The sequence below is a fragment of the Micropterus salmoides genome, unplaced genomic scaffold (assembly GCF_014851395.1).
Source record: "Micropterus salmoides isolate LMB-PRFRI ecotype aquatic unplaced genomic scaffold, ASM1485139v1 Ms_hic_scaffold_3085, whole genome shotgun sequence".
Taxonomy (NCBI): domain Eukaryota; kingdom Metazoa; phylum Chordata; class Actinopteri; order Centrarchiformes; family Centrarchidae; genus Micropterus; species Micropterus salmoides.
The window spans coordinates 2,641-25,663 of record NW_024042357.1 but is presented as its reverse complement, the minus strand read 5'-3'; the positions used below and the strand labels follow the sequence as shown (position 1 = coordinate 25,663).

The window sequence follows — 23,023 nt, the reverse complement described above, 5'->3', positions numbered from 1 at the left end:
AAACCAAAAACTGGCTCTAGATAGGGCCTTTTGCATTTTCTGTGAGTTTCACAGGCCATTTGTTGTTTCTCCTACATGCTTGGAACAGGAGGGTGAGGCAAGCAGTTTTCAAATGGTTGCAAACTGCATTTTCACTACTAGATGCCACTAATTCCTTCACTGCATCTTTAATCTTCTGGATAGAGCAGCTACTGTATGTGCAGGTCATAATCTAGTCATATTTAGAATGACGAAACCAGCAGGCATTCCTGGCATGTCAAAAATACCTGCAGCCTCAGCCACCTGTTCACAGCTGTCAACAGCAGGGCATTTACCTTGTCGCTGACATGCCGCCTCTCATTGTCAGGGTGGTCTTATCGTAAACTTGCCTAATATGCCCTACTGTTAACATTTCCAGAGAGAAGGCAAACGGGAGCCAAGGTAGTCATCCACTGATAGGCATTTGCGGCTTTTTTTGTTGCATATTAACAAGTGATAGGAAAGAAAGCTGTTAATGGTATTAAGTATGGTCATTATAGATTTTAAACATTCAAATGGGAAACCTAATGACACCCTTAAAACCTGTCAGATTGTGGCAGGAACAAGGCTGTAAAAATGTTGTTCCAGACTTATCTGCGTCACACCGATGGTGGAAAAAGAAAAACACTTAGAATTAGGAACATTTCAAATTAAACACTTCTGCTGGTGATATTAATTGTTTGTGATTTGTTTGAGGCTTGTGGAATCAACCCAGAGGAACTTATTTATTGCTTAATCGGTAAAGTGACTAGTGAGTGGAAAGCCAGGAGGGTGTAGGAGGAGCTGGCTTACACTGAAGGGAAAAAAACATGTTTCTAGGTAGCAGGTTGGACTTGTTTTGGTAAAGAACATTTGAGTTCATGAGAAATAGAGCCAGAACTCTTCATTTATTTTCTCATTAAATTGTGCATAAAATCCAAGAATAACCTGCATGTAGTAGCATTATACACAGATTTAAATTGATTAGGTGGTTGGTGTGGGTACTGTAATTTATGGCTGACAGTTATGATGTTTGATAGGCTGTGTGTGTGACAGACGGAGAGAGGATCTTGGGGCTGGGAGACCTGGGCTGCTGTGGCATGGGCATCCCCGTGGGTAAGCTGGCCCTCTACACAGCCTGTGGGGGTGTGCCGCCCCAGCAGTGCCTGCCTGTCATGCTGGATGTGGGCACAGACAATGAGGTAAGAGCTTTTCGCAGAACTATTAGCAACTTGTTATACTGTATTGTGTTATTTTTACATTGAATCTATCTCTATCTAAGGTAGAAAGTAACATTTATTCATTAAGTGTCAACCACATTTACTTCAGCTGAGCATTTTCATTTTGAGAAACTTTGAAATGGAGTGTACTGTCAGAGTACAAAAGAAAATATTTATGTCACTACACTTTTAACACACTAGTTAACATTAGCTTCATTGGACCAGCCACAAGATAACAGGACTAAGAGTCTACAATCATGCTAACGGCTCTATGAGGTAGACTTAATACTTTCAGCTAAATGCCAACGTCAGCATGCTAACATGGTCACAAAGACAATGTTAACATGCTGATGTTTAGTAGATATAATGTGTATACCATGTTCATCATCTTAGCATAGCTCTTTCAGCATTTTAGCATGTTGCTAATTAGCACTAGCACAATGTAAGGATTAAACAAAAAAGATATAACATGTTAATTAGTGACATACAGAGGGGCTGGCAGACAAATTATTTTACTAGTGGGCAGAGCCAGGCAAGATTCCAGTCGTTATGCTAAGTTTAACTAACCTGCTCCTGGCTGTAACTTCATATTTACTATACAGACCTGAGAGTGGTATCAGTTTTCTGACCTAACTCTTGGAAAGAAGTGTATTTCCCAAAATGTTGAACTAAGTAGTACAATTTGGAGTGTAGGACTTTAACTTTTATGAAGTATTTTTTAGTGTGGTATTGTTACTTCTACTTGATAAAGAACATTTAGAGTATTTTAGAAACATTTACATCAAACAAGTATTAACTTCTAATCAATTATGTTTGCTTTACTTTTACCAAACAGAGATCAAGATAGCGTAACAGAAGCTGGGGATGGTAGTGTCTTGCTCAACTCGACATGGGTTAAATTAGATGAAACTGTAACCTTCCTTGTGGGGACATTAGGTCATTATAACCCCAAGTAGTAATGATCAAGAGCGCTGACCTCCCAACTACTGCCCCAGACCCTTAAACTCAAAATTTTACTCCAACAAATGAAAATGCCGTGAGTATATGTTGCCTCAGAAACTGGCCAAGAAAAAGAAAACAAATCTTATACTTTACAACCAGGAAACACCCTTTACGTAAGTGAGGTAAGCAGCTCCATTGGTGGATGCCAGCTGGGAAAGCACCTCTCCCATGTGGCTATTGGTGAGAGTAGCAGCCAACAGAGCTAGTTACCCACCTGTGGTCTATGGAGGTGTCTCTGATTTAAATTTTGGGCAGGGCAGCACGTGTTGCCTTAAACCGACTAAGAATAGCCTGTGTACACTTCTATATATACACAAGTCTTGGTCTCGACCAAGGGCGTGGCAGCCCCGGATGCCTGTGTGCCTGACACAGCTGACTCATTTACCAAGACAGTCTTCACATGACTCAGTCCTTGGCAAATGTCACAAGTGGATTAAGGATGAGAGATGTTGCTGAGGATAAATGAGTTCGCGAATAAAAGATACCAAGAACCGAAGAAACCCACTGATTTCATACAGGTGATGGCATCATTGATGGCCTGTGACAGCACTCACCCAATAAACACTTCATTACGTAATCAAAATTCTCAGGGTCACAGCAGAAATCCCTTGCATTATAACAGAAACATTGCACTCTTCCCAGAAAACCCATAAAAAATATTATATTTCAATATTAGAGCTCTTTGTGCCTTTGGAACTGCATTAAGAGAGCAAAGTCATCTCATCCTGCCAAGTCCTTCACCTCAGCTCTTTATCTTTATAGGCCTACAGTATACAGCTCTGCCTTTTGACCTCTTCGTGTACTGGCATCTCTACCTTCCACACGGAGTCTACTAGTATGAGTAATTCTGGTTTAGAGTGATAATACCATCTGCAGATTAGATTATTGGATGCACTGCAGCAGTTTTAGACATTTATAGGCATCACAGCACAACTTTCACAAGCTGTGTCATAGTCTTTGATCCACGCTTGCCTCAGTATGCTTTAAAACTACTGCCAAAATAGGAAGAAGATAAACACTTTTTTTGTGTGTATAGATGTGTGTGTCAGTGAGCATAGATGGGGAGCTCATGGATGATCAGTCTATTACTGTTGAGGTAGCACTGTTGGACTTCAGACATAACAACTTAAAAAAGGTGAAGATATAGGAATATAGGATTCGATTATAGCAATAGTTCTGCATACACTTATTTGATTTCTGTACAAAATGACAATTTGTGGTATTAGAAGAAGTTACAAGTTAGTCCTGTGCTCATCATCAGAATCTCACAACTTGCACTATAGCTGGAGATGCTGTACAGAAGTGCTGGGTGGATAAACTGTTGTCCATCAAGAAATAGCTAAAGCTCACAGTTCCCCCTTTTTGTACAGATTAAACAAACAAGGTACAACATGTTAATTAGTCAACTTTAGGGTACTAGTATTTAGCGTATATTTGAAGGTTGGAGAGAGCCAGATCGCCTCCCGGCTCTAGATCTGTGCATAATGCACAGATATGTGCAGTGTCTTTAGTGTTAACAGCGGTGTTTTGTGTTAAACGGTTAAAAACACCAAAGTAACACAAACAAACTAACCGATCGAAACTCCTGTGTTTTGTGAGGTAAAATGTTTTTGTCAAGCGAGTGGACCTGGATCAATTTCAAACAATCTTCCGATTTGTTACATAGTCACAAAAACACGGGGAAGTAGGGTCGGGGTTGAAAAATTCCATGAAAAAGCTATAGAAGAGATTTTACTGTAGTCTGCCTGGCTGTGGCGACTTTTCCATTTTTCTATTACTCTAGAGAGATGACAGGCTAAATGGGTTGTAATGGGATAAATTGGCAGCCTCTGTGTATGTGTCTAAAGTGTAGTTCTAGTGGGCTGGCTTCATATGGGAGGCAGGCTAGCCTGCTGCCCCTCAGTACCCCATCTCACTCTGCAGCCCTGAACGTAAAGGCATGATGGGAGCAAATAGAGGTGGGTGGCTATGAGGTAGTGGTAGCTCTTGCTAATTATTAAAATTACTGTTATTATGGGATTATATTTGTCCTTGAGTGGATATGGGGGTAAAGGGAGAGGCAAGCAGGCAGACATCCAAACAGTTAAGCAGGCAGAACCCCTGATTAAGACAGTTTTTTTCCTTTAAACAAATAGTTCAACATTTTGGGAAGTTATTTCACTCATTTGCTTTCTTGCCAAGGGTTGGATAAGAAGATTAATATCCCTCTTATATTAGAGATATTAGAGTGGTATCAATCTTCTCATCTAACTCTCATCAAGGAAGTGAATTAGCATATTTCCCCAAATGTCGAACTATTCCTTTAATCTTTTAGCACATAATGAGGAGGCTCAGTGTCTGTAAAATGTCTCTTTGGCTACTAGTTGTTATTTTTTCTGCAGAGGAATGTGGTAGCTGTGTAATCTTGTGTGAGAACCAGCAGTGAACCATCACTACCTGGACAGCCCTTATCTCGGTCTCACATACAGTACAGACAAGACATAGGGACATCTGTAGAGAAAGAGGCACAGAATCACACACAGCAGAAAGAAAAGCCAGTTTTTACTGCATCATCTTGTTATCTCTCTGGACTGTAACTGTCTGTGTATCCGCAGTCTTACTTGGAATAATCTCAGCACACACACTCATGCTGATATGAGAGTCAGTGACGTCACCCTGGACAATATGCTGTTTGTTTGTGCGTGTGTGGCGGGGCTTTCATGGGTCCTTTACTTCAGACAGGTCCAAAACTCCAGCGAAACAGTTTGGAAACAGTTGCAATAGGGAAAACGGAGCTTCTGTGTCCCTAGCAAGCATGAACTGTAAAGCCATACACAAGGACTAATCCCCTCTGAGAGAAAAGGGGCTGTACAACACAAAGGACAGCTTAGCCAATCAACAGTAGATAATCTGGGACAAAAAGACAACTCATGTCAACAGTTCAGCACAGTGTCAACGAGGTCAGCCCACTTAAAACTCACTCAGGACTATCCGAGTCACTTATAATGCAGCTCCTACTATTTCACATTTAGAGTCAGTTTTGTCATATTGTGAAATTAGACTGAATAATGAAACAAAAACGCACCATCATTCACCATAACTCAACAGAAGGCACATTAGCTGCAAGTGAACTCCACTGCACCACTCTAAAAAACTCTCTTTCTCCTTGCATGCTCTTGCATCATCTTGTGAAATTACCACCCAAAAACTCTCTCTGATATCAATCCCCTTCTCCGTGTGGGATCACATGAAAATGTTTAGCTTGTTTTGGTTACAGTTGAACTTGGCCACCTTTAGCCTATTACTGCCTCTTAAAAGCATGCCAGGAAATGAGTTGTCAACTTCAAATAAATATTGCCTTAAATAAACTTTTTGAGCTGTTCTTGGACATGGCAACTCTGGACCCTGCCATGGAAAGGTGGCCGCTGCCTTCTCCAAGCCGCGCTCATCTTAGTGGCACCCTCTAATTATCCATCTCCAGAAGAAATGGTCGCCTGTCCCAATGAGGCACAACTGCACTTCGGATATAGTTCCCTGCTCTTTGGGATAAAAATTCTCTGGAAGTCAAAGTTTACATAGTGTAGCACATTTGGATTATGAGTCTATCTTCTGAAATCTGTCAAGGGCAGGATCTACTGCTTGTTGTATGTTGAGATACAGCCATGTTATGTCAGGCAGGTGCAGCATGTCAAAGATCTGATGAAATATGTGCTGATACTCCAAAGGAAAGTCTGTAAGCAATCTATTTCTGCTAGGTGGCATTTACTTCCACCTAATTCATCACAGCCTCACTCACTCTTTCATTCTGTTTCTCTCTGTCACACACATGCATTCCCATTAACCTCTACTTTTAATTTTCTCACTTCCATGCCATATCCCTCTCATTCTTCAAAATAGGTGCAAAGGTCATGAACTTCAGCAGAGACAAATTATTTATTTATTCAGTACTTTAGTTTATGACCAAATACACACAACATTGACATTCCCATCACCCCCAGCTGTACTATAATAAGCAAATGTTAGCATGCTAACAAGCTAAACTAAAATGGTGCACATGGTAAAATCATAGCTGCTTAACCCTTAACAGCAGCTAGTGTGGCTGTAGCATCTCGGGCCTGTTACTTCTATTCTCACTTGCTTATATAGTTACTCTCTAGGTAACCCCATATGATACAACAGGATGTTAACCACTCCACAAATCTGAGGCACATAATAGTTGAAATACATTCTAAACCAAATAACTTTTGAATAAAGCCAGAGAATAGAGCCATTATATGCTTACTGTTGATCGTTCATTATTACCAGACATACGCTAATTTGTCCAGTGTAATAATGATATTTCTCCTAAAACCATGTGACAGTGGTTGATACATAAACATTTGAAACACCCTGCTGCATAAACATTTGCAACAGGGTTAGGATTTGCTGTTCATGGAAATGAGTGAACCGACATGACAGGAAGTGTTTCTGAATGCTGTAGGATCACACACATGGTTATCATTATAGCAGAGGTCTGAGGTCTGCAGAGACACAGGTGTGTTTATGTGTGAGGATGTGTTCACATACTGTATATGTCTCTTCCCTCTTTTTAATTTTCACATCCAGAAATGAGTACACACATACATACATACATACACAACATACATCTCTCTTTTTACTTCATGGCATCACATACTACCTTTCCCATGTAACAGTTTATACTCATGATGTCATCATCTCGTAAATTATTTTTACATTCAGTGACGAGTAGTCAGTTAAGTTAAAATTTGTTTGCATGTGTGATACAGGAGAGAGCAGGGTTGGGTGGGTGTCTCTGAATAAGGTTACCAAGGTTTCAAAATAAAAATGGGAGGTCAGGTTTTATCAGTTCTATGGAGCCGCCTGTGAAGGTGTCATTGAGCAATGAGATAACTATTTTTATAACATTAGCATGTACAGGCGATTGCCACTTGAAGAGCAACTCAACCAATTTTACACATCATGAAAAATTTACTGGGCGGCACTGTGGTCCGGTGGATAGCGCTGTGCCCTCACAGCAAGAAGGTCGCGGGTTCAAACCCCTTTCTGTGTTTGCATGTGCAAGTTTGCATGTTCTCCCTGTGTCTCTTCGGGTGCTCCGGCTTCCTCCCACCATCCAAAGACATGCGGCCTAGGTTGATTGGTGACCCTAAATTGTCCTTGGTGTGAGTGTGACTGGTTGTTTGTCTATGTGTGGCCCTGCGATGGACTGGTGACCTGGGATTGTGTACTGGGATTGGCTCCCGCCCCCCACGACCCTGTACGCAGGATAAGCGGTTGACGATGGATGGATGGATGGATGGATGGAAAAATTTCCTCAGCCTCTGAAATTAGTTGCATAATATCTTTGGCCCTGTAGGGATCTTCTGAAAGTCTGACAAGATTATCCTGATGATGTCATCAACGCTACTAACTGTAAGGGCAGAAAATTACACTAACTATTGTTTGAAAGGAATTCATTTTTCATTTATAATTTGACGATTAAAGATTGATGACGTTACACTAGTTAATAGTGGAAATAAATTTATTGGAATGGTTTTCCTTATAATTAGTACCAAATTACATTTGCAGAAAATTACCATTATTAACCAATAAAATAAAATCATACCGTCAAGCCTTACTCTGTACTTATTCATTACATCTCCAATACCTGACTTGATCTTACTTTAAAGACTATGCCTGCTCCTTATCTCTGCTTCTGCTGCATTGAATTTGATGCTGTGCACTGTACATGATGTCCCACAATGTTATAGTAGTACTTTTAAACAGTTCTTCTTGTAGACATGTGGAGTTTCTAAGATTTAAAGACAAGTTACAAGTAACAAAGAATCATCTCCTTTCTCTCTGCTTCTCCTTCAATCTCCTATTAGTTAATTTTTTTCTCCTCTAACCTGTCTTTCTGTCCTCTGGCTCCATGTGTTTCTGCAGGCGCTGCTGAAGGACCCTCTCTACATTGGGCTGAGACATAAGAGAGTGCGAGGCCAGGCCTATGATGACCTGCTGGATGAATTTATGAAGGCTGTGTCGGACAGGTATGATCATATTGGCCTTCAATTAATCATTTGCCCACTCCTTTTCTGCTGTCTGCTATTGTCATTTTAATACAGACAGCACATGGTGCTGTTAAAAGAAATATGTTAAGCAGTTTAGCATAGTCAGAGGATGCTGAGTGATGTAGCTGAACCTTGTGGGATTTGGGGGTCTGAAACTTTAGTCACAGATGATTCAGTTTTACCTTCTCTAAAGTTTTTGTTACTAAGCAATGTCAGTCAAAACGTACTGGCTGAATGGCATCATTAGCTTATTGAAAAGTGATCAGAGAGACTTTGTACCCGTCAGTGCTGTTGATTTCAATGGCATGATTCTCTCATTGAGATGGCTGAGAGCACAGCTAACCTGCTAAGACGGTTGAACTGAACACAACATATTATCTATTTTGAAACCGTCCACAATAATCTGACTTTCGTGTTAGTCCACAGAAGCTCTGCTAATTGAGTCAGGGATGATAAAGAGCTGTAAATGGGAACGTGACTGATCATGTGAACAGAGATGCTTAAAGGGAGAGTGGGAGACCTCTGTGTTTTTGGAAGAATCTGTTGCCTTGACTCCAGTGGTCCCAGTCCAGGGAAAATATCCAGCCTTATCTTCCCCAAGCACAGAGGATTATCATTCAGACTTAAGATGTCATGTTGTCATGCCAAACCTTGGATTATTGAGCAGTGGATCACAGTGAGGGGTTAGCTTTGGCTTGTTTGACTTGGAAGTCATTGCAAGGCACTAGAGTGTTTAGTATTTCAAATTGTCACTCATTTGGTTTTCAAACGCTGATCTTATCTTTTCCCTTCTCTCTGAGCTGAATGAGGGGAGTCATGTTGCTTCCCTTTGGGTCTTATACCTCATGGGTTTATTGCAGTCCTGTCCTAGATGAGACTTTTGTATACCTTTTTGACTTGCATGCATGCTGACACGTCTGTGTGGATCTCTGTGTCGCTGTGAGCTTTCACAGCCACACACACGGGCCTGGTTAAGGCTTGTCCTAACCCAGAGAGACCAGAGTCCAGAGGGAGAGTCCTGGATCTGGGCCCCCTCCAGCTGGCAACAGGAAGCCCTGACTCTAATAACCGGGTGGCTTTTCAACTACAGGGAACAGCAAAGCTTTTTCCCCAAAGGAGCCGGATTGGCGGAAAATGAGTAATTATGGGCTCAGAGATTGAATGAATGATTACAGCTCTGCAGACTTCAAGTAATATTCATGTTTAGTTTTCTAAGAAACTAAACGTGAACTAAAATACTCTGGATTGACTCATCATCAATAAGCAGCAGAACTCTGGGAGGAGTTTTTAATCCACCATTTTAAAAATGCTTTCCTGTTGACGAAGAATGGTTAGTGATGCAAGCGAGTGTTTGATTTCAGGCCAGCCTCCCATTCTCCAGCAACCACTGCTGTTGAATAATCAGCAGGTGTTGTCTGCTCCTTTTGTCTTCAGGCAGAAAAGAATTATCCCTAAATCTCAATGCTCCTGCACACGCCCACAACACAAAAAGGCTCAGCAAAGGTTTTAAAACGTTGAACTCGTATTCAGTATTTTCAGTCAGGGAAACTCTCACCTTTTTGCCGCACGTTGTGTTTTTGTTGGTGTTTGCAGATTTCTCCGTAAGAATCCCACTGCGTAAAGGTAATGAGGTGAAACTGGAGCGACGTGTTGGAACTGAAAACTCCACACAAGTAACAGAGAAACAGTGCACTTAGTCGCACAGCAGTAACACATGAGGCTCTTTGTTCTAAATGCATCTCTATCAGGATCTAATACGGCTTAGTGACATTACGCTTTTAGGAGCATACAGCTTTTAGTAGAGCCCTTGGGATTGGAACAGTGGAAGAAAATCAGAGAGGGGGAGAGGGAGAGGGAGGGAGAGAGAGATGCAGCGAAGGACTATAGACTAGAGCCGGGCCGCTGCAGGACTCGTCTTGTACATGGTACTTCATAGTGTCTGCTAGTCATCCGGAGGTTGCCAGGCAACCAGCAGAAGGCACTTAACATGGCCAAGAAGTAGTCTAGCACATAACCCCTCATAAAACAGCAACTTTTTGTTTTTATACTTAAGTTTTGGTACGGATTAAACTAAATATATAACGTGTTAATTAGCAAGTTAATTAGCTTTAGAGGGCTCGTAGGCAGATTTTGTTCACTTGGGACAGAGCCAAGCTAGCCGTTTCCCTCTGTTTTCAATCTTTGCGCTAAGCTAAACTAATCACCAGCTGGCGTTGGCTTCATGTGTAATTCTCATCTCAACTCTTGGCAGTGAAGTGAATAAACATATTTCATAATATCGAACTCTTCCTTCAAAGAAAAAGTACTTCTAGACCTTAGGTAGATCAATTTAATTTAAAGTGTATATTTGTGGGAAGCCAAAATACTGGTTGACTCAGACATTTTGCAACATGATGTCAAAACGATTCATGTCACAAATAATGGTACAGTCTTTGACAGGCTCTAGGTTGTTCTCCATTGCAAATCTGAGTAGCACGCAAAGACTAAAGGAATGCCACCAACTATTTTAAACTCTTGGCAATGAGAGAATAAGGAACAGAAAGACAGACCAATGGGTGGAAGGATGAATGAAAGGAGCAACAGAGGAGAGGAGAAAGAATGCAGAATGCGTCCTTGTCTTTAATGACGGCTCGGGGATTTGAGAAATAATGTGTGCTGAATGATGCTGGCTCTCTGGAGAGCGAGAAGGGGCTGGGGATTTATTAAGGCTTCAGCCACGAAAGCCATGAAGGCCCCGTAGGGACGGTGGTAACAGACAGCCTGTGTGTGCACACAAAACACATGTATGCACACAGGTTCAACAGCTGTGTTTGGACAGAGCACCCTTGTCCGAGACCTTCTTTCCAGAGGTCCCCCCTGGTTCTGTATGCACTACCTTCTCCTCTTCTTCCTCAGTGTTAGAAGTATATATCCACCCTATTACCTGAAGATTCCGATTTCATCGAGTCTCGGATGAAGCCAGATCATGTTTCCTGAAGGAGCTGGGTCACTCGTTAACTCCCCTGTCCTGCAGACATAACACCAAACGTCTGAGTGATTCACCACATGGGAAAGCGTCTGTCGTCTGTCGTCTCAAGTCTCACACTCTTATTTTTTTTATACTATCAAAAATTAATAATAATGTTCTCAATTTATTGGACTGGCTTGGCAGTAAGAACCAAGACACCCTGAAAGTTCTACTTCAGAAAACAATGAGTCTAGGTATTTTTGTTTCATTTTACTACCCGTATTGTAGTGGTAAGTCATAAATCACAACAAAATAAAAGTTTTGAGCACAAAGGAGCTCTGTGTTGTTCTGGTAGCATTTCCCAGATAGCTTAAACAGCACAAAGGTTAGTTTTTTGTATGCAGGTGTCTAGTTGTCTCCAACTCTCCAGCATGAAAATCAATGAAAGTCAATACCTGCCTTCATAAGATAATTTATATTGTGTAAATGGATGTCGGGTGATTGGCTTACAAAGTTAGCTCTCTTGCGGAGCCTTTAAAGGTCCTGTCGGCTTGCAAGAAGTGATGTGGTCTCTTCTGCCAAAGTAAATGAGTTGTTTCACAACTATGAGTTTTTTCTCTGTGCTCTTTTCACTGGTTTGAAGTGGGCGGGGATCAGTTGGAAAAAGGCGATGTCACCTCAAATCAGGATTTGGCAATATTTCAGTCAAAATGCGATGACAGTTGTGGGGTTGATTTGTTCATGTTGCCAGGAAACTGTCAGTCACTGATCAAACCACATCCACAAAGTCCTGATGAGGCTCAGTTTTTGAGAATCGTGAATACTATATTATAGAGAATTACTCAATACTCCAGTCCAATATTTACTCTCCTTTTTAGATCTGCACCATTAACCATTCTCCTTCAACTGAGAAGCAATTTTAAAGAAATGTTTTGCTCTTTACCAACTCCAAAGAAAAAAATATTTGATTGCCTGCTGTTTGGTTCTAAGCAGGTAGTGTACAATTGAGTTTTTAGAGGTTTTTTTGCTGAAAACAATAGCCTGCTGTGGATAAAAACTGCCATATTAGAGCGGTGAGACTGAACCAAAACTGTCAAGTTGCTTTGTTCCAAAACAATAAGCTGAAAGACACTGTAACGCTCTGTAAAGCTGAGGGGAATTGCATAGTCTGGTGATAATCACAACCGGTTTTACATAAAATTAGTCATTGTGACCTATTGGTACCATTGATTATATGCACTTTAAAGTATTCTGAATTTTGTGTACATGTAGAGTTCAGCAGTACTGCAGAGTGGAAGCCACTTCAGAACATGAGTGAATCAGTATATGGATAAACACGTATTTGAGTTAGCTGCAGCTGTTGTTCATTTCTACCGTTTCAATCTTTCCCAGCCACTACATGAGGTCACAAAAGTCTGCACTAGTTAACTGTTAGTCTAAGAGAACACTACAAGACTTATGTACACACTGGGAAACTTGATCAACCATATCAGAATCAAGAGTTTTCACTGTAACTGTTTTACACCCTAAAGCAGGTGTAGGCAGGTTTTTCTTGCCTGTTCTCTCGCCCTGGTGACAGATTTGAGTGCTCTCCCACCAGCCCTGTTTTGGTCTCAGAACTCACTGAACAGACACTGCTGTTGACAAAGCAGTGGACAAAGAGACGGAAAGTGATCTCACTGCCAAATCTCGACAGCAGGGATAGACGCGCTCTTTCTTTTTTCATAACAGTCATTGGAGGTAGGACAAAGTCACTGTTTTGGCAGTGCCGTTTACAACAAGTCCTGAACTTTGTCTTGAGTTCAAAGTCATTACGTGCTCATTACCAAATGTAATTCTTGTTTAAACTTTCTAAAGTCATTTCAATAGTAACAAATAAATGAATAATAAACAGTATAGCTTTAGATTAAAGTCTGCATTGCATTCAGGATGGACCGAGAATTAAATTACACTCTAAATACTCTTTTGCAAACGTCCAGTATAGTTTGTACTAAGCTCTATTATTTATAATTTGATGATATGAGAGGACACAAAAGGTTCTTGGACACAAATGTTTTCTTCCCCATCAATAATGATCATGTACACTATAAGTTATTCATATTTTTAAACCTTCTACAATGTAATTTCCCAAAGTAATATTTTGTAAGAATATTATAATTAATGATATAACTTTTATTGCTAAATCGGCTCCTTGACCACTTTTCCTGCGTTGTTACTCGGTCACAACAAGAACATACCCCTTAATTATTAAATAGATTCTCAGTAACTTTAAAATATATTGGTAGTCTTCTGGTCTATAGTCTAATTCCCTTGTACCTATTTGTCCCAGTAGGTACCCAGCAAGTTTTATTAATACCCTACATGTACTAGATAATTGCACTGTAATTTGCAGTCTGTAAATTAAAGTGTTACCCAATAAAATTTGATGAATAATTTATTCACCCTCTGCCAATCCAAAACAACCTAAGGCACCGGATCCATAATAGTTCCCAGTTCAAACATTTGTTTATAGCATTTGTTTATAGCAATCATGGTATTTTCTGTGGGATTGTGAGAACAATCCCTCTCCCAATGTTTCCATCTTTCTGCTTTACTGCTCAGAGATTAATGGATTTCTCTCAGCACAGTCAGGAACATGGTCTGCGTTCTTCATCTTTTGGGTGTGCCCTGTCTTGCTTAGGTTACTGCCCTTGATACTTCAGCTTAGACACAAAAGCATATCCTGCTTTCTTTGTCTAGGGTATTTTTTTCAGCTGGCAAAGGGGTGCATTGTCAGATTTTGGCGTTCCATTCAGAGGGTCGTCAAGGAAAGGACAGGAGACTTTCAGCAAGAATAGGGAAGATGAACACAAATCACACACACACACACAGACACACACAGCACACATTGTTAAAAACACTCCCCCTATCTTTATTGGCTCTGGCCAAGGACCAAAGAGCTTTCTACATTGGGAAGATGTGCCTTTCTTTCTGTAATGCCACAACCACAGATAGTCACTCTGTAGTTTATGGTGAGTGGATGCCCGTAAGTATGCATGTATTCACAGCTCAGTTATTATAACATCTGTGTCAGGAGTCACTTTACATAAAACAAACACTGAATTTATTATTTGACATGTTTTTCACTCTCATTTGAAGCCTTAAAACCTAATCTTCTATCTTCACTGAGAATACTTGCAGCATGTGAGTGTGACTCTCAGCTTCTGCAGAGGACTACACTCCCAAATCCACCTCTGTGAATGGGCAGCTTGGTTCTGCATGAACTGGTGTGACCTCTCCAGTTGCACCAAACCATACCAGAAGGCGCTGCACTGGCAGTGGGGCAAGGCCACATCTATCCTCGCCTGTCGCCTGTCTCTGTCTCCTGAAGCCCCAGCACAATGAAAAGTTTATAGCTCCCTTCTTGGCCTCATTATTCCTCCTCTTCGCGCAAGCTCTCAGTGCTTTAGTACTGCTCTCTGCTTGATAGAAAACACATTTCTCTTCTCAGCGCTACTGCCGTGTTGGCAGTAAGTCAGCCGGGCTGTCACTCTCTGTATAAGGAATCAGTGTCTCGCAGTGTGGCAGGGGGAAGGATAAACAGTGGCCCAGCAATGGCACTTTCTCTTCAGGACATTAAGTTTTATTACAGTTGAACTCAGGTCACTTCTCATCCTGCTTTTTTTTTTCTTGCCTCGCTTCCGCTCAACTTCCTCCTCCTCCTCCTCCTCCTCCTCCTCCTCCTCCTCCTGGATGTTTAAGCAGTTCAGCAGCCACTGTAACAAGTGGGAAACAGCTTTAGTGAATTGTTCAGTGTTTTTATAAAAACCCCACCTCATACCTCGTTTGCACTGTTGTACAAGTAATAGAGAGAAAGTTAAAATACAGTGATGGCAAGGAGAAAGGTGAGCAAACAACCTTTAACTGTGAAAAAGAAATGTGAGGAAGGTTTTCACCTCTCTCTGTTGTTCCATTAGCCGGCAGGGCTGCAGGTGTCAGGGGGTTCGGGGCGGCTTGCTCTGTTTGCTTGGCCTGTCCCCAATTTCCTCCGTCACTCTCACTGAAACATGATCTGTGGTGTTTTTAATACAGGTTTCTGACAACCTTACCCTGTCCCTCCATTGTTTCAAGCTGAGAAGTAGACTTAATAAAAGTTATATTGCTAATCTATAATTTCAGAACTCACCATTCAAAGGGCTTGAGTGTAGTTTTCCCAAATATCTCCTGCTTTTGGTCATTTCTATTGGTCTGTAGTACTGAGTCTGGGTGTGCATGGAGCTGTAGTAAGAGCAATACTCAGTATGTCGAGAGCTTGGAGGGAGGTTTCTTTTTCCTTTGCCTACACAAAAACAAAACCAAAGCAAAAGTATAAGGAATAGATTAAACAGTGTGTTTATCTATTCTAGCTAGCAGAAGGGAGGGCCAGGCCATTAGCAATCAGTCAATTATGCTAAGAAAAGCAATGAAACAATATAGTTTATTTTGAATGAGATGTAGTTGCAAATTGGATTTTTATACTGAATTGTACAAAATGACTATATAATTGCAAACATTTTTGCAATAATATCTACTTTAAAATTCTCCTGTAATATGCAGTATTTTCCTCCATCTGTCTACCTGTTAGCTTTTTAGACAAAATATTACCCTGTACACCTTCACTGGTCTTACATTTGGAGAGCAGTCGCTCTGTAAATATCCAATAAATTCCCTGATAAAGTCCCATCTGTTGCTGCATGGGAAATTGGGATTCCTCTTTGTCGCTGCTATATCTAATTTAAAGACTAATAACGCTGGCCTTATGGCTTATTTTTGTTGTGTGATGTGTTTGTAGGAGCTTATTGGCAAGATTGTGTTGTGCTGTATTGACTGTATGTGATAGGTGGTCTGAGCAGCGTCTTGTAAAACACAACACTGCTGCTTTACTGGGAGACTGGGTGGGCTCTGCTTTCTTTTCCTTCAAATGCGGTGGTTTTGTGATTGTTCTTCTTTGTGGAGGTTTGACCTCTCTCACTGAAACTTATTGTGAGGTTCTCTTGAAGTTGTGGAAAACAGGAGTCATCTTGTACACCGTTTTGTAAAATAGACATTTTCTCATTCAAGTTCTGTTGCTTTAATTTTTCTTTAGACATGACTTCTAACCAGAGAGTGTATTCCTCTCTATTTGTTGAAACATTTTCATAGATTATTAAGAAAACTGAATTCAACCCAGTGTTATAACTTGAGAAGCCAGCATCGCCTAGTTCTCGCTCTGTGCTGTGTTGTGCAGTGGGAGAGCGCCCCCTTCAGGCCTGAAAGTACAGTCTTTGAAACCAGTGGCTGCCTTATCTGTATGTGTTTATGTGTGTGTTTGAGTGTGGGCAAAAGACCCCTTCATCTTTGAGATAAAAAAAACCCTTCATTCCTCTTTTTTAAATTAAATGCAGCTTTTCTGTTTACAGGTATGGAATGGACTGTCTGATTCAATTTGAGGACTTTGCTAATGTAAACGCTTTCCGTCTGCTGAGCAAGTACCGCAACAAGTACTGCACGTTTAACGATGACATCCAAGGTAACTTACTGACACACACACGGACACACACACACACACACACACGGACATCTTCTCTGTCCATCTAACACATTTATTAATGCGCACATGATCAGTAAAATATAAATAATGTGATTGACTACCAGGCTGTCATTGAAGGTCCCCCCAGCGCTTCACCCTCCATTGTGAGCATTATTGCAGAATATGAGATGAGGGGATGGTGGTGATGTATTTTCAGATATTGCCTAGGGTGTCTCAGCTAAAGGTCACACTGTGGACATCAGCAGGCCAAATTCCTCACACTTAAGTGACCTGGAGTTTAGAGACCCTATGTTTACAGATCAGGTGAATGTATTGCACAAATAATACAATCTAACTTAATTATACACATTCCACAAGTTAAACTACACTGACCTGTCAAGTGCTTTTCTCGACGCAATGAAAAGTGGAGCGGAACAGGCCATTGGAAATAACAGGTTTCAGATGTTTTCTTATTTAATGCTCCTTCAATTATTAACATGAGCTCACAGCAGTAAGCGTTATTAGCAGCAGCGACTACATTGTGGACATTTTTGCCCTGGGTTTCACATCTCGGGCTACGTGCAGTCCGCGCGAACCTTTGTAAAAGTGTGTGTTAAAACCAGACTACACACTAATTCTTTGGATCTGTGTTGTGTTCACACTGGAAAAGTAACAATATAGTATACTCACAACAGTCCATGTGCAGCCTAAAAATGCTCAGATTTTGACTGTGGTGTTGATGTACGGAATTCTCAACATCTCAAATTAAGGGCCCTGTGGAGTTTTCTTGGAAACAAACAATGTTATTATATAAATATTTTAAGTCCTTTATTGGGTTACATCCACGTTTGCTAGCTTGTCTTCATCACTGCCTTTGTCAGCCCATTACTGCCACCAACTGTGGACCAGCATAGTGTGACACTAACAGCAGGATGTGAATCACTCCACCCATGTGCACATGCAAAATGGAGCCCCACTGTTTTTAGTAGATAACTGTAGTGAAGTACACCAATGACACATTTTTTTGTCTTTTGTAACACCACAATTGTTATGGATAAATAATTGACTATATTGGCCCAAATATTTCTCTTGAATGTACAGCAGTAACATGAGTGTCATACATCGTATAGAGAATGTCAGTGAGATTATCAACTTGAGGTGTTGATGCTGATCGTTAATTCTCCTTAGGTACTGCTGCAGTGGCAGTAGCTGGACTCCTTGCCGCTCTCCGCATCACCAAGAGCAAAATGTGCGACCACACCATTGTGTTCCAGGGTGCAGGGGAGGTATGTGCAGCACACTTGAAACGAGACTGACCATGTGTGCATGAGGTCATCAGAAGATTATAGCAAAGTGAACTTCCCACGATTTTCTTGAGTCAGATGCTTTAAAGACATGTTGTTGGACACCTCCCATAACAGTGTGAGCCAGTCGCTGGTAATTAGAGGTGCTTTTTGTGGACTAATTTGTGCTTTCACTGGCACAATTGCTCCACAAGAGGATGTTGCAGACACTGCAGCCAGTTTGTGGCTGCCAACTGAAGCAATCTACTGCACGGATTCCAAAACTTTTTGTACATAAGTCATTTTGACACCAAAATATATGAAAAGAGGGCCCATGTTTAAAAACAACGAAATTATCCTTTAGGCTTCTTGTCAAGTGAGGCCATCAATGGCAATAGAACAGACAGATTGCAAGACAACATTTTACCCTGTTTGATTTTGTTTGCAGAGGAATGATTTCCATAATTTGTACTACCATTACTAAGTCCTTTCTCTTTTCAGCAATTAGTGAAACCAAAAGAAAATATTGTGATTTCAGGTCCAACATTATTTTGACCAGGGCTGGGCGATATGGCCATAAATGTTATCGCAATAAAAAATATCATATAATTCAATATTGATAATGATCACGATAAATGTCAAATCAATATTTCTTTTAAGTTTAAAGGCTTTTGATCCTAAGTGAAAGTTGAAGAAACCATACAGTTTATTGTGGTTTTAAACCATTCTTCAAGGTGACAAACTAAATATTTTTCAACAAATATGCATTAGTAAAATTAAGTAAAATATTTTTTTCAGTCCTTTTCCCTCAACAAAATAAATATCTTAATATTAAAATTAATTGCTAATTAATTTTTTTGTGATTCAAATGAATTAAATCAAAGACTTATTGAACATTTATTGAACATTTGTTAGATTATTATTGAGGGAAATTATATTGCAATAATTATCATTATTGTTTTATTGCCCGGCCCTAATTTTGACCAGAAACGTGAGATTTTGCGTGATTGTCATGTGAAATAAAGTCGGCAAAGCTGGTAGGGAGATGACGCAGCTCCTCTCCCCCTCCTCTTTCATCCCTCTCCTTTCTGTCTTGCTCCCAGGCAGCTATGGGGATTGCTGAGCTGATCACCATGGCCATGGAGAAGGAGGGACTCGCTAAGGAGGAGTGTTTGAAAAAGATCTGGATGGTTGATTCCAAGGGTCTCATTGTCAAGGTGTCTTAACAAAATACTGCAAACACACACATGTACAAACACATGTAGTCTGACCACAACAGCTGACCAGAATGAATGGTCCAGTAGGAATTTTTATCACAAGTTATATATCTCTCAGGGTGGATTTTTCTAAGCAGTTTGTCTTCAGAGTTACCTCCAGATTTAAGAAAGAACATTCCCATCTTTCATTAATTGATTTGACAGAGATTTCCTTGGAAATTCTTCAAAAGACTCTCCAGGAGATGAACATTAACATGTTACACATCTGTTTTGTCTACCATATTCTCCTTCCACCTCCACCACCTCTTCACTGTCTTCAGCTCTTAGCTTTCTCACTGCTTCCCCTCCACAGCAATGTTCTCTCTTCCCTCCATCCCACATCTCCTCTTCATATTCATCTCTTATCACCTCCTCCTCTGTCTCTCTCATTTCCAACTGTTGATCCTCCAGTACAAATACTTCATTCCTTCAGCACTAAATTGTTAGGGAGCAATTACTCCAGGCAATGAAATGTTTTTACAGTGTGTGGACTTTCCACAAATGGTTTCATGTCTTTAATGTCCTCCTCCTCCTCATCTTCTCCCCCTTCCTTAGGGTCGAGACCACCTGACTCATGAGAAGGAGAGGTTTGCTCACGAGCACCCACAGATCAAGAAACTGGAGGATGCGGTACGGGAACTGAAGCCCACAGCAATCATTGGTAAAACAACAAGCATTTGATGTTTTCACAAGACATCCAGTTAGCCATCTTGAACTGATTGTCAGACTGCATGGAGTTAGAAAGATGACACTGGAGGATTGGATGCAAGAGATAAAAGAAAGCACAGATATTACATTTGTAGTTTTAGTGAGAATTAAGATCATATGGGGAATGTAGAAGATGAGTCACAGAATTATCTTGCTGTGTTGAAGTTGAAAGACTGTAAAGGTTTTCTGACCTTTACAGTCCTACAGCTCCTAAAGAAGCAGTCTAAAATGGCATATATTGCACATTGATGGCTTTCTTTCTCAGGTGTGGCAGCTGTAGCCGGAGCCTTCACCGAGCAGATCATCACAGACATGGCTTCCTTCAATGAACGCCCAATCATCTTTGCCCTCAGCAACCCGACCAGCAAAGCCGAATGCACTGCTGAGCAGTGTTACACACTCACAGAGGTAGTCACTCTGGACACTCTTTGTCGGAGTTATAATACCATGCATGGTATGCTATGAAAGATTTCATTGGTCACCTCAAATGAAAAATGGGTGAATGATACTTTTATATTTACTGTATATCACAATGTGCTGCAGGGGCGGTGCATCTTTGCCAGTGGCAGCCCATTTGACCCCGTCACCCTGCCTGATGGGAGGACGTTCTTCCCGGGTCAGGGAAACAATGCCTACATCTTCCCCAGTGTGGGCCTGGGTGTCACCGCCTGCGCCGTCCGACACATTACTGAGGAAATCTTCCTCACTGCAGCAGAGTAACACAGTGTATACACACCCTTTTCAAATATGTGATTAAATGAATACATGAGTAAGTATGGTCAATTGTGTTACCAAAAACTCGTGTTGTCAGTGAATATCTACTGAAATTCCTTAAGTCTCCGTGTGCTACATTAGTAAAATGTACTTTAAGATTTAAAAGTAAGTTGTTGTTTTTATTGTTACTGATGCATGTAAGTAGTCAAGGTCTAGGAGGAGCTAATTTTAGCCATATACTACCACTTAGTTAACCTATAACAATGCTTCGTACCTTATAAGTGCATCATGTGTTTTGTATGTAAAAATTTAAATTTCTAAATACAGCTTTTAAATAAATGTGGGGAGTAGAAATGAACTCGTCTCTGAATTGGAGTGAACTAGAAGTATGCGTCTCTGTCTCTCTCTGTGTACATGTCATAAACTTCAGACTCAACAAATGTCTGCATGCTGTGATGATTCTCTACTGTAACATGAGCCGTGTGTTTCACAGGCTCTTGCTCACCTGGTGACGGAGAAGGACCTTGCAGAGGGGAGATTGTATCCTCCTCTCAGCTCTATCAGGGACGTCTCTCTCAAACTGGCTGTCAAGGTGAGGGCTGAGTGTATACACAATAAAGAGCAGATGTGCTTTAACATGTCTGTCCAGCTGTATGGGGGCTTGTGACCCTGTAAACCTTTAATTTAACAAAACCTGTGCATTTCAGATCATAGAGTATGCCTATGAGCACAACATGGCGACACTTTATCCGGAGCCGTCCGACAAAGAGGCGTATGTGCACTCGCTGACCTACAGCACTGACTATGATGAGTTTGCTGTGGACTCGTACCGCTGGCCAGAGGACAGTATGACTGTGCAGTCATGCAAACTATAATACACTGGACGGAGAGAGAATGAGCCCTGGGCAGGGTAACTACTGACATGCAATTGCATCACTAGACGTGATGTTGGGATATGAAATAGGTTGTGTAGAATTTACCTCATTAATATATTACTGTGAAGTGAATGGTGGCAACACATGTAGTATTGTGCTTTATGTCTTTGATGTCTCCCTCTCCAGTGATGAAAAGCAATAGTGAATTTATAAATCACTGAATGGAGGGAAACTGGTGAGTCAGAAAAACAGGAAATGCTCCACTAATGGTTGTTATCACATTGCATTTTACGATAATTATTGGGGAAAGTCCTTCACAGGTTACTTTTAATTGTACCAGAATAGACAGTTAATTTATGTCAGCTATATCCAAGAACTCTTTTGTCAAATAAAAATGGTTTTCATTAATGTTTTCCATGTCCGATTACTACATTTGAACTGACAAAGGATGCCTTGACCTCTAACAAAGATATTAAAATTTATGATATAAAAAGTAGCCTCCATGGAGTTTCTCACAAACGTTCCTCTCACTGACACACTCTTGGTATCTTTCCGTAGCTTTATCATCAGTGCAAGACAGAATGTAGAGAGTGTTGATTTCACCACCCAGTGATTACACTTGCCTTGATAAACTTCATACTTTATCTCTCATTTGCTTTACTGTTAGTAACCAACTTGGAAATGCTCAGCAAGCTGTTTATGAAATCCGTCTTACGAGGCTCTGGCTCCCTCCAGAGGCAAACCTATGTTATTGCAATACTATAAGCAGCTTTTGGCTGCAGTTTGGCTTCACGATAACTCTACAGAAGGAGAGAAAAAACCAACATGGAGTGTCTTAGTATGGAGTCAGGCCACCACCAGCCTCCAGATCAGCTTCAGGGTCCTTTCCAAGCATGTGGAACTCTGTTCAAGGGATAAACACTGTTCTTCACAAGGTAGCCCTCATTTTATACAACCTTCATTTAATCAAGTAATCTCACTGAGATCAAAATCTCTTTTGCAAGAGAGACCGGAGTACAGCAGAAAAAGAAAGAAGAAAAACTAACATAGACAGACGTAACAAAAGGAAATATAGCACCAGAGACAGTCACACAATTATTAATACATCTGAAGATTAAAGTTTATATTATATATTTGGTGTTGTGGAGATATTGACGGAGAGCAATTGTCTTTTCACGTTTATCCAAAGTTATCCATACGTATGAAACTGGTTTGAGATCTGGTGACTGTAAAGGCCGTAGCATTTTATTCATGTCCTTTTCATACTCCGCAAAGGTTTATCCTTTCTTTTCTCCCTGACTGTTAGTGCAAATGTTTTCTTTGTTGTTGATTAATCTCATCAGGTTTTAACAGGAAACTAAACTCTTATGAGACTTAAAAAGCATAAAAGCAACCTAATAAATGTAGTAGGGCGTGTATATAACCCATTAAACAGAGCCACACA

The 23,023-nt window shown here is 40.7% G+C and overlaps 1 protein-coding gene across 1 annotated transcript; it reads left to right on the top strand.

The window, feature by feature from the left end:
• The first annotated feature begins 1,038 nt into the window (after positions 1 to 1,038).
• LOC119884012 (NADP-dependent malic enzyme-like) lies at positions 1,039 to 22,075 on the top strand. Its single transcript, XM_038694491.1, is given in 10 exon segments — positions 1,039 to 1,199; positions 8,145 to 8,248; positions 16,634 to 16,743; positions 17,932 to 18,029; positions 19,130 to 19,243; positions 19,838 to 19,943; positions 20,256 to 20,398; positions 20,534 to 20,716; positions 21,198 to 21,296; positions 21,412 to 22,075. Coding segments are annotated over 10 exon segments (1,227 nt in total). The 5' UTR covers positions 1,039 to 1,097; the 3' UTR covers positions 21,580 to 22,075.
• Positions 22,076 to 23,023: the final 948 nt, after the last annotated feature.